At 44.7% G+C, this 14278-nt stretch overlaps 1 protein-coding gene across 4 annotated transcripts in view; it reads right to left on the bottom strand.

Moving 5' to 3' along the window:
• Positions 1-14278, bottom strand: part of adgrd1 (adhesion G protein-coupled receptor D1) — a 259133-nt gene that overhangs the window by 74135 nt on the left and 170720 nt on the right. For all 4 annotated transcript variants that reach the window (XM_059654884.1, XM_059654887.1, XM_059654885.1 and 1 more), the window contains 2 exons: positions 11482-11635; positions 10729-10795 (listed from right to left, as the gene is read on the bottom strand). In XM_059654884.1, coding sequence (XP_059510867.1) covers positions 10729-10795; positions 11482-11635 — 221 coding nt within the window. The remainder of the gene's footprint in view (positions 1-10728; positions 10796-11481; positions 11636-14278) is intronic.

Below are 14278 nucleotides of genomic sequence, written 5' to 3'. Positions count from 1 at the left end.
TCATCCAGCTCCATACCTTGTTGTCTCAGATTCTCCAGCATCTGCAGTTCCTACTACCTCAGATTAAACTCAAACCAGAGAGTGACATAAATCTCATCCCGGGGAGTCATATGAAATTCTTTCTAGGGAATGGGATGGTGGAGGGTCTGACCTACAGCATGAGGCTGAATAGGCTGGGGCTATTTTCCCTGGAGCAGCGCAGGCTGAGGGGTGACCTTACAGATTTCTATAAAATCATGAGGGACATGGATAAGTAAATAGCAAAGGTCTCTTTCCCAGGGGGAGTCCAAAACCAGAGGGGCATAGGTTTAAGGTGGGAGGAGAAAGATTTAAAGGGACCTGAGGGGTATCTTTTTCACACAGAGGGTGGTGTGTGTATGGAACAAGCTGCCAGAGGAAGTGGTGGAGGCTGGCACAGTTACAGCATTTAAAAGGCATCTGGACGTGTATATGGATAGGAAGGGTTTAGAGGGATATGGGCCAAATGCTGGCAGATGCCTGCTCAGCTTAGACGAGTTGGAGCGAAGGGTCTGTTTCTGCGCTGCATGACTATGAGTCAGTTGAAGCTGCAGCTTTCCAGTTGGTCCATTGTCGCTGCTACACCAAGCAATAAGATCACTGCTGATCTGATATTAACACACAAATAGAAGATAGGAGCAGGAGGAGGCCATTCGGCCCTTCATGCCTACTCTGCTATTCATTATGATCATGGCTGATCGTCTAACTCAATAGTCTAATCCTGCTTTCTCCCCATAACCTTTGATCCCAAGTACTATATCTAGCCACCTTTTGAATACATTCAATGTTTTGGCTTCAACTCTTCCCTGTGGTAATGAATTCCACAGGCTCACCACTCTTTGGGTGAAGAAATGTCTCCTCACCTCCTTCCCAAATGGTCTGCCCCGAATCCTCAGACTGTAACCCCTGGTTCTAAACACACTCACCATCGCGAATATCTTCCCTGAATCTACCCTGTCCAATCCTGTTAGAATTTTAAAAGTCTCTATGAGATTTCCCCTCACTTATCTGAACCCTTGCAAAAACAACCCTAACCCAGTCAATCTCTCCTCATACGTCAGACCCACCATCTCTGGAATCAGCCTGGTAAACCTTTGCTGCACTCCCTCCAGAGAAAGAGCATCCTTCCTCAGAAAAGGAGACCAAAACTGCACACAGTATTCCAGGTGTGGTCTCACCAAGGCCCTGTATAACTGTAAAAGCACATCCCTGCTCCTGTACTCGAAACCCCTCGCAGTGAGGGCCAACATACCATTTACCTTCTTTACTGCCTGCTGTACCTGCATGCTTACCTTCAGCGACTGGTGCACAAGGACACTCAGGTCCCGCTGCACACTCCCCTCTCCCAATTTACAGCCATTCAGGTAGTAATCTGCCGCCTCGTTTTTGCTTCCAAAGTGAACGACCTCGCATTTATCCAGATAATACTGCATCTGCCATTGATTTGCCAAATCACCCAACCTGTCGAGATCATGCTGCAGGATCTTTGCATCCTTCTCACAGTTCACCCACCCACCCAACTTGGTATCATCTGCAGACTGAGATATTAGAATTTGTTCCCTTGTCTGAAGCATTATATATATAGTGAATAGCTGGGGTCCCAGCACCGATCCCTGTGGCATCCCACTCGTCACTGCCAATTTGAAAAGAACCCATTAATTCCTACTATTTGTTTCCTCTCTGCCAACCAGTTTTCTATCCATTTCGACCCACTTCCCCCAAACTTCGACTCTACTTTCCTGCATCTCTCAATAATCCTTCATTCGCTTGGGAATCAAGAATCTATCCCCCTCTGCCTTCAATACATTTAAAGATTCTGCATCTACTACCTTTTGAGGAAGGAAATTCTGAACAGTCACAGCCCTCAGAAAATAAAAGCAGGGCACAGGCACAGACAATGGAACTCCCATCATGGTCAATGTGGCAGCTCTGCTTTTGGTGGGTGAGCAGCAAAATGATTGAACAGCAGTGTTTCAAACCCACACTGAGCCCTGGCTTACTGTGCTGATGTCAGTGTTTTATTGGCTTGGAAGACTTGCACAATGTCCAGGAGAAGCTGAGAGCACTGCAGAAGTACAACAGCGGAGCGTTCGCACAGATCCTCCAAACTCAGGGGCACAGGAACCCAACAGCAGTCTGCTCCCTCCAGCCATCACTCAAAACCAACGCAACCTGGAAGACGGAATTCTCCCAGGGCAGGAGGCTCCCAGGAGGCTGGTGGAAATGCTTTCGGGATAGTCTCAAAACCTCCTCAAAGAGGTCAAATGTTCCCCCATTGGACTTGAGACTGAGCAAATGGGGAAGGCACTTTCATAGAGGAAGGCACCGTTGGCAGGAGTGCGATGCTGAGGTATCAGACAGAGAGATAAACCTTCAAACGCTCCTCTTTCCCAACCATTGTGCACCAGGTGCCTCCCAGCTGGGAGAGTCTGTAGATCACACATTGGGCTATGAGCAATCTCATACCCCAGCAAGCAGAGTGGCAGCAAGTCCTCTGCGTATTACTCAAATATTACCGTTCATTGGAGCCGAAGCAAAACCTGAGGTTTAATCAGTCATGTGTACCAGCTTTCTGGAAAATGTCAATCAGATTCAAAGGCCTTTTTTTATTTTCCTTACACAAACACAGAGGCAAGAAACAAACAGAAAACACTGAGAACACATTTACAACCCACAGGTTGTCAGCCTGTCTGCTGCTTCCTTGTGAAACCCAACAAATTGAATGAAGATGCAAAAACAGAGCAACTGACACTTCACCTTGACTTTGCAATAATGAGAAAGGGACATTAATAATTGATCCCACTGGCTAGAAACATTCAGTGATTGGCATCATACACACAAGCTGAGGTGATTTACATTCAAGTTGTATGCTATGGAACTAGGGCCAGATAACAGCTTATAATTCAGGGTCACACATTCCTTTTCTCACTCAGCCAGCTCACAGTAAGTGGAATGTGAGACAAGCTGCATAAGGCAAGGACGTGGTCTCATAAACTGGGGTAATAAAATTATCGTCTGTTTTACAACAAAAGTACACCGCTGTCCCTTGCTATATAAACAGAGCACTCTGAGCTGACAGATGTAGTGCTTAGTGCCTTGAATTTAAATGCTTTGGCCTTTAGAAAAGAGAGCAGTGTTGGAAGAAGTGGAAAAGGGCTTTTCAAAAAATCTGGGACAAAATCAGCACACACGTCAAAACAGGAAAGGTTTTGTCCAATTGCACAGTCAAGTCCACCTCACGTAATGAGTTAGGTAGGAAGCAGAATTGACAACCTGTTTTTGTACAACACAGTTGAAGTAGCAACGATACTCCGAGTGGTTTCAAAATCAGCAATTATCAATCACAGATAGATACTAAACCAATTAAGGAAATACTACAGCAAGTCACCTCATACTTCATCAAAGACAAGGTTTTAAGGAGGATTACAGTGACAGGATGAGGGTGTCACTGACTAGACCAGCATTTATTGCCCAGGGGGGGCAGTTAAGAGTCAACCACATTGCTGTGGGTCTGGAGTCACGTGTAAGCCAGGCCAGGTAAGGATGGCAGTTTCCTTCCCTAAGGGCATTAGTGAACCAGATGGGATTTTCGGCAATCAGCAAGGTGTTTGTGGTCATCACTAGACTCTTAATTCCAGGTTTTTTTTCATCAAATTCAAATTCCACCAACTACTGTGGAGGGATTTGAACACAGGGTTACCTGGGTCTCTACAGTAATGATCCGGCAATAATATCACCTCCCCGAAAGGAGAGAGAGATTTTAGAGGGAAATTCCAGCGTGCAAGACCCTGGCATTTGCTTTGTTTCTTCATGTTTGCAAAGGCCAACTAGATGTGGAAATTCTGAAGACGGAGAGAGTTACAGGAACCAACAGGGCAAGTGGGGTAACCAATGGATGAGAAAAATCATTTTAAGGACCGTTAGAGCTAATGGCAATTTTTATCTGAAAATATTAAGGGCAAAAAATCAACACAGCTAACCTCGTCTAATTACCTGTATTTTCTCCATTTGCCTGCATCCCCAAAGCAAAATATTCAATCCATTTTTGAAAGCTGTAGTGGGCCCCAAATGTGTAAACTCTTTTTGGGAGATGGTTCCACATTTACAAGTACTTCCTCTTATTTTGTCTGAGCTGCACAGCTCGAGTTTTGGCAGAGTGAGTTCCTCTTCAGTTAATCAATCAATCCAACTTTTTTAGCATTTTGATTTCAATTGTGGATTTGCTCAGAGGATGTTTGTAGCCTAACGGATTTACTTGAAGAACAAATTACAAATAGATCTTCCTCCCTGACCATCATGTTTGAATGCAAAAGAAATGATTCATAATAGATCGGCTCTCATTGACCTTACTGTCTAGTTGGCTGAATTTTAGCTACACTTAGAGGAGTTACTTCATGATTGGTTTGAACTTTTAGGTCATCTGTAGGCCACCTTAAAATTATTTTGTAATTTTCTCATACTTTCCAACTGGCCTGTTATTACACACTTCTGAAGCAGGTGGGACTTGACCCCAGGGCCACCTAGCCCAGAGCTAGTTTCAGTACCACTGTGCTACAAGGGCCCCTCCATTCACAAATTAATATCTGCACCTTCACAAAGGTTGATGAACTGATCTGTAAAACTAGCCGAATGAAAGGTGTAAATGAACCAGGCTGTAAAAGCAGCTCAGCTACTGCTGAACGATCCATAGTCAGGTAAAGCTGAGAAATTCTGCACTCAAAACATGTTCCTGCATTACTACAGTTTGCTATTTGAACATAACCTGACTCATGGCCCAAATATTTCGTCTCTGTATGAAAGGAACCATCATCTGAGAAGCTTTGAAGGTTCCTTCTGCTTTCCTTGCCATCTATCGACATTTAGTCCTGGACTCAGACAGTACCCTTTTTGACCTACACACAGTGTTAACGATGCCGCAATTTCAGTGAACGCATTTTAAAAATATTCTGCTTCAGACAGGCTGGAGGTTTTTCTGTTGTTGTGTGGCATGACCCATCTCGGAGAGTGATTGGTCACTGTCAGGTTTTGACTGAAGTGGTGATCAGTTATATTCCGCAAGACAGTAGTGAGGGCACTCCGCTTTATAAAGGGGCCTGCAACTAAATTGCTGTTTATGTGTAACTGCCAGCTGTAGCCCATATGGGTTCAGTGTGGTTGCTTTGTACACCAGCTTGCAGTCAAACAGAAATAAAAATTGCTGAAGAAACTCAGCAGGGTCTAGCAGCATCTGTGGGGATAGAAACAAAAGTTTCGAGTCCAGTGACCCTTCATCGCAACAATGCAATGAAGCAGAAATGCTGATGTAAGCACTAGGGCCAAGACCCTGCTGGGGTTGAGAGTTCCATCCAAAAGGTCCTTCTTTCAGCCCATTTCACAAAGCTCAATGCTGGAGCTCTGCTTTTCTGAGATTGTTAACACAGATTTGTGAAGTGGCACATCTCGGTGGAAGGAGTTAGGAGTAGTAACACAGACATCTAATGGCACAGTTTTAAAGAAGAGGCAGAGACAGAGTCACCTGGGATTTCATAAGAACATGAGAACTAGGAGCAGGAGTAGGCCATCCGGCCCCTCGAGGCTGCCCCGGCATTTAATAAGATCATTGCCGATTTTTTTGAGACTCAGCTCCACTTACCCGTCCCCTCACCATAACTCATAATTCCTTTACTGTTCATAAATTTACCCAGTCTTGCCTTAAACACATTCAGTGAGGTACCTTCAACCGCTTCACTGGGCAGGGAATTCCACAGATTCACAACCCTTTGGGTGAAGAAGTTCCTCCTGACCTCAGTCCTGTAGCTGTTTCTCTTTATTTTGAGGCGAGGCCCTCTAGTCCTAGTTTCACTTGCTAGCGGAAACAACCTCCCTGCCTCCACTTTATCTATTCCCTTCATAATCTTATATGTTTAAGATCTCCCCTCATTCTTCTGAATTCCAATGAGTATAATCCCAGTCTACTCAGTCTCTCCTCATAACCCAACCGTCTCAACTCTAGAATCAACCGAGTGAATCTCCTCTGCACCCCCTCCAGTGCTAGTATACCTCTTCTCAAGTAAAGAGACCAAAACTGGACACAGTACTCCAGGTGTGGCCTCACCAGGACCCTATACAGCTGCAGCACAGCCTCCCTGTTTTTAACCTCCATCCCTCGAGCAATGGCAGATAAAATTCCATTTGCCTTTTTAATTACCTACTGCGCCTGCAATCCTACTTTTAGCGATTCATGCACAAGGACACCCAAGTCTCTCTGCACAGCAGCGTGCTGCAATTTTTTACCATTTAAAACACAGTCCATTTTGCTGTTATTCCTACCAAAATGGATGACCTCACACTTATCAACATTGTACTCCATCTGCCAGACCTTTGCCCACTCACTGAGACTATCTATATCTCTCTGTGGACTTTCAGTGTCTTTGGCACACTTTGCTCTACCACTCGCCTTAATGTCACCTGCAAATTTTGACACATCCCACTCAGTCCCCAACTCCAAATCATCTATGTAAATTGTAAACAACTGAGGTCCCAACATTGATCCCTGAGGCACACCACTAGCCACTGACTGCCAACTAGAAAAACACCCACTTACCCCTACTCTTTGCTTTCTACTAGTCAACCCATCTTCTCTCCATGCCATTACATTACCTGTAATACCATGCAACTTTATCTTATGTAGCAGCCTTTGGTGTGGCACCTTGTCAAATGCCTTCTGGAAATCCAGATACACCACATCCACAGGTTCCTCATTGTCCACTATGCAAGTAATGTCCTCAAAGAATTCCACCAAATTAGTTAAACATGACCTAAGGCAGCCACCATAGACTCAATAGGATTTGTTGATATCTATTAACTTTCCTGACTCAGTACTGCTGTGCCATTCTAACTATTCCCAGACGTCATTAACCTGCAAAAGGTCTGGTGCACCTGTAGGCATTTGGTCTGATAAAATCCAAGCAACCAGGGCAAAGACACTGAAGTTTCATAAGTGTTTGCATGTCTGACCCTGCAGCTCCGTCTGCACCAGTCATGTTATCCAGGGTTTTAAACCTTCCAGGCACCCTCTATGGGTTTGTCTTTCGAATCCAAAATAACCCAGCAGCAGCAGAGTCTGTAATTAGCGACTATATAGAGTTAGTAACCTGTGCAGTGTGTCCAGGCTAGAAACAGATATACAGCTCACTGATTAAATGCTATATTCGGAGCTATGCATCATTGCAAGATCACAGGATGCAAAGTAAGGTCACAATAACTGAAAACATTTTGTGTCGGAGTCTCTCACCTCTCTCTCAGTAAATGAGCTCGGTTCCTCTGAGAGAAGTTAGAAGATTTGAGGAATGAGGAGATTGTGATCTGAGAGAGAAGATGATTCCACTAATGGAAGGGACCTGACCCAGGGGCCTGACCTAAAGACTAAATCCAATTCGGAACTCAGGTTAATTTCTTTACTCCAAGGGTAGGGAGAATGTGGTCCTCACTCACACAGCAAGTGTTTCAGGTGAATAACATCAATATATTCATGAGGAAGTTGGATAAAGACATGGTGGAGAAAGGAACAGAAAGAAATGATGAGATGAACCAAACATGGGAGTGGATTCATGATGAGCACAAACAGCAGCTTCAAGGTAACAAAGTGTGGAGCTGGATGAACACAGCAGGCCAAGCAGCATCTCAGGAGCACAAAAGCTGACATTTCAGGCCTAGACCCTTCATCAGGGTCTAGTCCCAAAACGTCAGCTTTTGTGCTCCTGAGATGCTGCTGGGCCTGCTGTGTTCATCCAGCTCCACACTTTGTTCTCTCGGATTCTCCAGCATCTGCAGTTCCCATTATCTATCGCAGCTTCAATGTATTGGGTAAAATGGTTTGTTGCTGTACCATAGATTTTCCAGCGATCGATGTTGTCAGATTCACAACTCAATCAATCCTACACCTGCTCCCTCTCACTGCTCCCGATCCAGCCATCAGTCTGTTACATGGAGCATAACAGGACCCTGTCACAGCCTGGATGACATGTGCGTGCCTCCGCAAGGGGACAGTGGGCAGGATCTGTGTGCAGGAAATCCAACCTGAGATTTTGTCTTTGTTTTACCCAACACATGGAAACGTTCCAAACGTAAACCCCTCAACCACAGGCTGAAAGAGTTGCAAAGGTGGGAGAATGACTGTGAATGGAAGAAAGTGTCTGATTGGGTGACAGCAGTTGCATAGGGATGAAGACAGATTTACACCTTTCAGGAGAAGAATTAAGGCTGGTGTTGTGGCTCGGTGGTTAGCACTGCTACCTCACAGCTCCAGGGACCCAGGTTCAATTCCAGCCTTGGGCAACTGTCTGTGAGGTGTTTGCATATTCTCCCTGTGTCAGTGTGGGTTCCTACCAGATGCTCCAGTTTTGTCCCACAGTCCAAAGATGTGCAGGTTAGGTGGACTGGTCATGCTAAATTACCACATGGGAAATACAGGTTTGCGATAGGGTTAGGGTTAGGGTCAGGTTTGCAGGGATTGGGCCAGTCTGAGTGGGTGCTTTTTTTACGGGAGTGTTCAGAATGGCCTTTCCGTACTGTAGAGATTCTGTGATTCTAATACACATCTGGCTGGGAGCAGGAAAAAAATCAAGGGAATGAATTTCTTGAAAATTAATGTGAATCAGTAATAACAGAGCTGCAGGAGGTTAGGAGCTACTATATGGGGCAAAACACAGTGAATGCTATGTTGCTGCTTTAAGATCTAGGTAATGCCAAGGACTAGATTGTAAACCACTTGACAGCAAGAAACATGTTTGCAGTCAATTGCTTATGTCCTTATTTGTAACTGAGCTGTTAATGAATCAGTTTGAACTTTTCTAGGTTCTATTATCTGTGTCACTTACAAAGAATGCAAGAAAATGGTATCTGCACTGGGATAACTTTCTCTTAAAAAAAAAGTATTAAAACTTGAAAACACAAGTAAAGTACTTAGACAGGAACTAGATAACAAAGTGTGGATTCTCCAGCATCTGCAGTTCCCATTATCTCTAGACAGGAACTAGGCTGTGTAGAAGTTATAACTATAGCAACAGCCCTGTGTAAAACTACATTACTGTAAGTGCCTGATACGCAACAAAGAAAAACTGTTCATGGGAGAGAATCTCATTTAGTCAGCATGATTCTCAAATTCTTTAACCCAAATTGTCAGTTTCCATTTTTAACAAACCAGAGTAATATTTACAGAGTTTAAATAATCCTGCCTCCGGCTATTATATCAGTTTTTATAACCAGATAGCTAACTCAGTCTCCATAAAGGGAACAATAATTACCACAATATGACTCTGCTGGGGCTACATTCTTTCTATCTGCCACCCTATTGCAAACTGTAAGAATTTTGTTCAATTATTAATGTTTCTTCAGAACAGGAGAAGAGATTGTGACTCCCTTGGCAGAAGCTTCTGTCATTAGAATCTCATTTCACCCTGGAGATAACGTTAAATACGAAAACCCAAACACAGACCTTGACAATAATTAGTCGGAGGAGGAAGTGCTCAGTTCTCCTTGGCTTAATTTATAATTAATTAATTGGAGTAAATGAGAATAAATGGTGTGATTTATTACACATCAGCTGGACAGAGGCTGGCTCAATCATTCTGAGATCCTGTTCTATAAGAAAATCCGGTAACCTTCAACACCAGAGAAAGGAAAACATTCCAAAAACTCACTGATGAGTTACACAGTGATGCAGCTGGGTTTAATTCTTATGTCAAGAACAGAGGGAGGAATTTTCAAGGAGCTCTGACTGACGTGATGTTTGCACAAAGCAACATGGTAGCACAATGAATGTTACACAGGCAGCAAAATCAGAACACACCAGGAGCAGCAATGCTCCAAAAGCATGTGTTTTCAAATAAACCTGTTAGACTATAACCTGGTGTCGCGGGACTTCTGACCTCATCCACCCCAGTCCAACACCAGCACCTCCACAACAAAATCAGCAGTGATCTTTGGCATAACAGTGTGGAGCTGGAGGAACACAGCAGGCCAGGCAGCATCAGTGGAGCAGGAAAATCAGCATTTTGGGTCGGGACCCTCCTTTAGAATTCTGAACCCAAAACGTCAGCTTTCCTGCTCCTCTGATGCTGCCTGGCCTGCTGTGTTCCTCCAGCTCCACACTCTGCTGCAGTTATCTCTGACTCCAGCATCGGCATTTCTTACCATTTCTGAGTGATCTTTGAAAATTGTGAGATAGTAATTGACATGTTTAAGGTGACCAAAGGGGTTAGCAGAGGGAGTGGATACACAGCAACACTGCCCTCTCATTGAATTGAATCCTTAGAAACAAACCATTTCAGTGCGATGTCAGGAAAGTCCTCTGTGTACAAGAGGGCGATAGAATTCAGAAACTCACTCAAAAAGCTGCTGCGATAGGGGCTCAAATGGAAACTGCCAAACTAAGATTAACAGATTTTAAATTCTAAAGAAGGGTCACTGGACTCGAAACATTAACTCTTTGCTTTAATTTGATTTTTGATTGTTGGCTATATTAAGATGGGGAAATGCAGTTAGGATCAAATTTTCTGTGATCTAACTGAATGGCAGAGTAGGATTGAGTGGGCTGAATGGCCTCCTCATACCAATGAGCTGGGTTCAGAGCAGAGCAGTTTAAGATGGAGTGATTAAGGGGGATTTTTCTACAGAATGATTCCAAAGAAGCAATTCCTAATTGAACAGATTGATTCCCAGAATACTCACTTGTCTGCATTTCCGTAGCTGCCAAATGCTGAGGTGACAGAGACAATGCAAATCACCAGGGGTGAGCCTAAAATAAGGGACAAGTAGGACATATTGACAGTGCACATTCAGCTGTTTATCAAAACATAAACATCGTGTTTTACCTTTTCACTCACTGGTTTGTTTAAAGTCAGGGTAAAGTCAACTACTCTCCCCCTCTCTCATGATTAAAATGACCAACTGCATCTTGACAACTCTGGTGAGGAAGCTGACACTCTCACTCTCCTGAGACAGTAGGTTCAGGCCAGAGGCGGTCCTGATACCCCAGTGCAGCGCTGAGGAAGTTCAGCACAGTCCGAGGAGCTATCTTTCAGCTGAGACTTTAATCGAAGGTCATTCATCCACTGAGGTGGATGTAGATGACTTGGCAAAAAAAAATTCTGACCCAATATCACTTCAAGTTAAAGGATCACGATAATCTATAGATTTCCTGTTGATCATTATTGGCTATAAACGCTGACCCATTGTGAGTGGGCCCAGTGGCCACAACATTCCTACATAGATACTGCAGGGTTCAAACACAATACCCAGTGAGCTTTCTGAGCACCACATATTATATTGTGACCTTCTTAAACTGCTGAAAAATCAATCCAAATCTGTAATACTTGGCAAGTATTAAGCACCGACGTTCCCTCTTTATCCCGTTCTGTTTTTCTCAGCATTCCAGTCATCAGCTAGCTATCCACAATAAGTGTCCATGGCAATGATACTCACCCCAGCCTATCCCATAATAGTAGAAGTGTTTACTCTCCTCGGAACCGAATACTTTGATGACCATGCTGTAGAGGTGGAGACCTTCAACCAACATCCAGGAGAAGACACTGAGGAAGAAGAAATGGAGGAGGATTGCAAGGGCCTTGCACGGGAGCTGGAGAGAGGAGAATGGATTTTGTCATTTTCATACCAGACAAACACACACACAAGTCAGGGGCAGAAATGTTCCAGCACTTTATTGACATCCACCCTAAAATGATTCAATGGCCCCACCTCCATCATCTTCTCAGGCAGAGAGTTCCACCTTCACAAAAGGAATTCTTCTCATCTCTGTCCCAAAAGGATGACCCCTAATTTTTAATCACTGCCCCCTGGATCTGGACTGACCCACAAAAGGAAACATCCTTTCCAGATCGACCTTGTCCAGACCACTGTGAACCGTATTTACTTCAATCCAGTCACCACCCCCTACTAAACCCCAGTGTCTGTCCAACCTTTCCTCATTAAGCAACCCACTCACTCCAGGTATCAGTCCAGTACACATCCTCTGAATCATCTACAATGCATTTACATCCCTCCTTCAATAAGGAGACTAAAACTGCACACAGTATTCGAGATAGAAACACAGAAGATAGGAGCAGGAGGAGGCCATTCAGCCCTTTGAGCCTGCTCAACCATTCTTCACGATCATGGCTGATTATCCAACTAAATAGCCTAATCCTGCTTTCTCCCCGTAACCTTCAATCCCATTCTCCCCAAGTACATTCAAAGTTTTGGCATCAACTACTTCCTGTGGTAATGAATTCGCAGAGATGTGGTCTTACTAATGCCCTGAGTTACTGAAGCTTAGCATCTCACTTTACAATGTGGTCTCCTCTACAGTGAGGAGATGAAACATAGACTGGGTGACTGCTTTGCAAAATACCTCTGTTCAGTCCACAAAAATGACCCTAAACTCCTAGTTGCCTGCCGGTTTAATGCACCACTGTGCTCTGTGGACAACATCCCTGTCTCAGGCTTGCTGCAGTGCTCTAGTGAAGCTCAGCGCAAGCTGGAAGAACAGAACCTCATTATCCTCTTGGGGACCCTGCAGACTCTAGGACTCAATATTGAGTTCAACAATCTTAGGGCCTGAGTACCTTTCTCCCATGCCCTAACCCCTACCCCCACACACCAGGCCTTGTCATCACATAGGCCGTTACCATAAACAACCCATTGTCAGCCACTAATGGTCTCCATTAGCGGCAATTCATTCTCCCAGCCTGATCTTTACCCATTCCTTTGAGTCTCCAACTCTCTCTCTCAAGGCTCCATTCACATCTATTGTTTTCTCCTCACCCCTCACCCCTCACCTCACCCCAGCTCTAGCATATATTCCAATCTCTTCCCAGCTACAATCAGTTCTGAGGAAGGGTCACTGGGCCCAAAACATTAACTGTGATTTCATTCCACAGATCCTGCCAGATCTGCTGAGTTTTTCCAACAATATCTGATTTTGTTTCATTGAACATACCTTACAGCGCAGTACAGGCCCTTCGGCCCTCGATGTTGCGCCAACCTAGGGCCTGAGTACCTTCTCCCATGCCCTAACCCCTACCCCCACACACCAGGCCTTGTCATCACATAGGCCGTTACCATAAACAACCCATTGTCAGCCACTAATGGTCTCCATTAGCGGCAATTCATTCTCCCAGCCTGATCTTTACCCATTCCTTTGAGTCTCCAACTCTCTCTCTCAAGGCTCCATTCACATCTATTGTTTTCTCCTCACCCCTCACCCCTCACCTCACCCCAGCTCTAGCATATATTCCAATCTCTTCCCAGCTACAATCAGTTCTGAGGAAGGGTCACTGGGCCCAAAACATTAACTGTGATTTCATTCCACAGATCCTGCCAGATCTGCTGAGTTTTTCCAACAATATCTGATTTTGTTTCATTGAACATACCTTACAGCGCAGTACAGGCCCTTCGGCCCTCGATGTTGCGCCAACCTGTGAAACCCCTACACTATTCCATTATCATCCATATGTTTATCCAATGACCATTTAAATGCCCTTAAACCTGGTGAGTCTACTACTGTTGTAGGCAGGGTATTCCACGCCCTTACTACATTCTGAGTAAAGAACTTTCTGACTTCTAGTATCCACAGTTCTTTGTTTTTTTTTCTATTTTCATTTCAATGTTCTTTTCTTCTCATAATAAAGGATAGCATCCCATTACCCTTCTGGATTACATGCTGCACCTGCTTACTAACACTTTGTTTCAGAGACAGTAGGAACTGCAGATGCTGGAGAATCCGAGATAACAAAATGTGGAGCTGGATGAACACAGCAGGCCAAGCAGCATCTCAGGAGCACAAAAGCTGACGTTTCGGGCTGAGACCCTTCTTCAGAAAAGGAGGATGGGGAGAGGGTTCTGAAATAAATAGGGAGAGAGGGGGAGGCGGATTGTAGATGGATAGAGGAGAAGATAGGTGGAGAGAAGACAGGCAAGTTAAAGGGGCGGAGATGGAGCCAGTAAAGGTGAGTGTCGTTGGGGAGGTAGGGAGGGGATAGGTCAGTCCAGGGAGGATGGACAAGTCAGGGGGGTAGGATGAGGTTAGGAGGTAGGGAATGGAGGAGCGGCTTGATGTGGAGGAGGGCATAAGTGAGAGGAAGAACAGGTTAGGGAGGCAGGGACGAATTGGGCTGGTTTTGGGATGCAGTGGAGGGAGGGGAGATTTTGAAGCTTGTGAAGTCCACGTTGATACCATTGGGCTGCAGGGTTCCCAAGCGGAATATGAGTTGCTGTTCCTGCA

This window comes from Stegostoma tigrinum, chromosome 26 (genome assembly GCF_030684315.1).
Source record: "Stegostoma tigrinum isolate sSteTig4 chromosome 26, sSteTig4.hap1, whole genome shotgun sequence".
NCBI lineage: Eukaryota > Metazoa > Chordata > Chondrichthyes > Orectolobiformes > Stegostomatidae > Stegostoma > Stegostoma tigrinum.
This window is presented reverse-complemented; position numbering and strand designations above follow the sequence as displayed.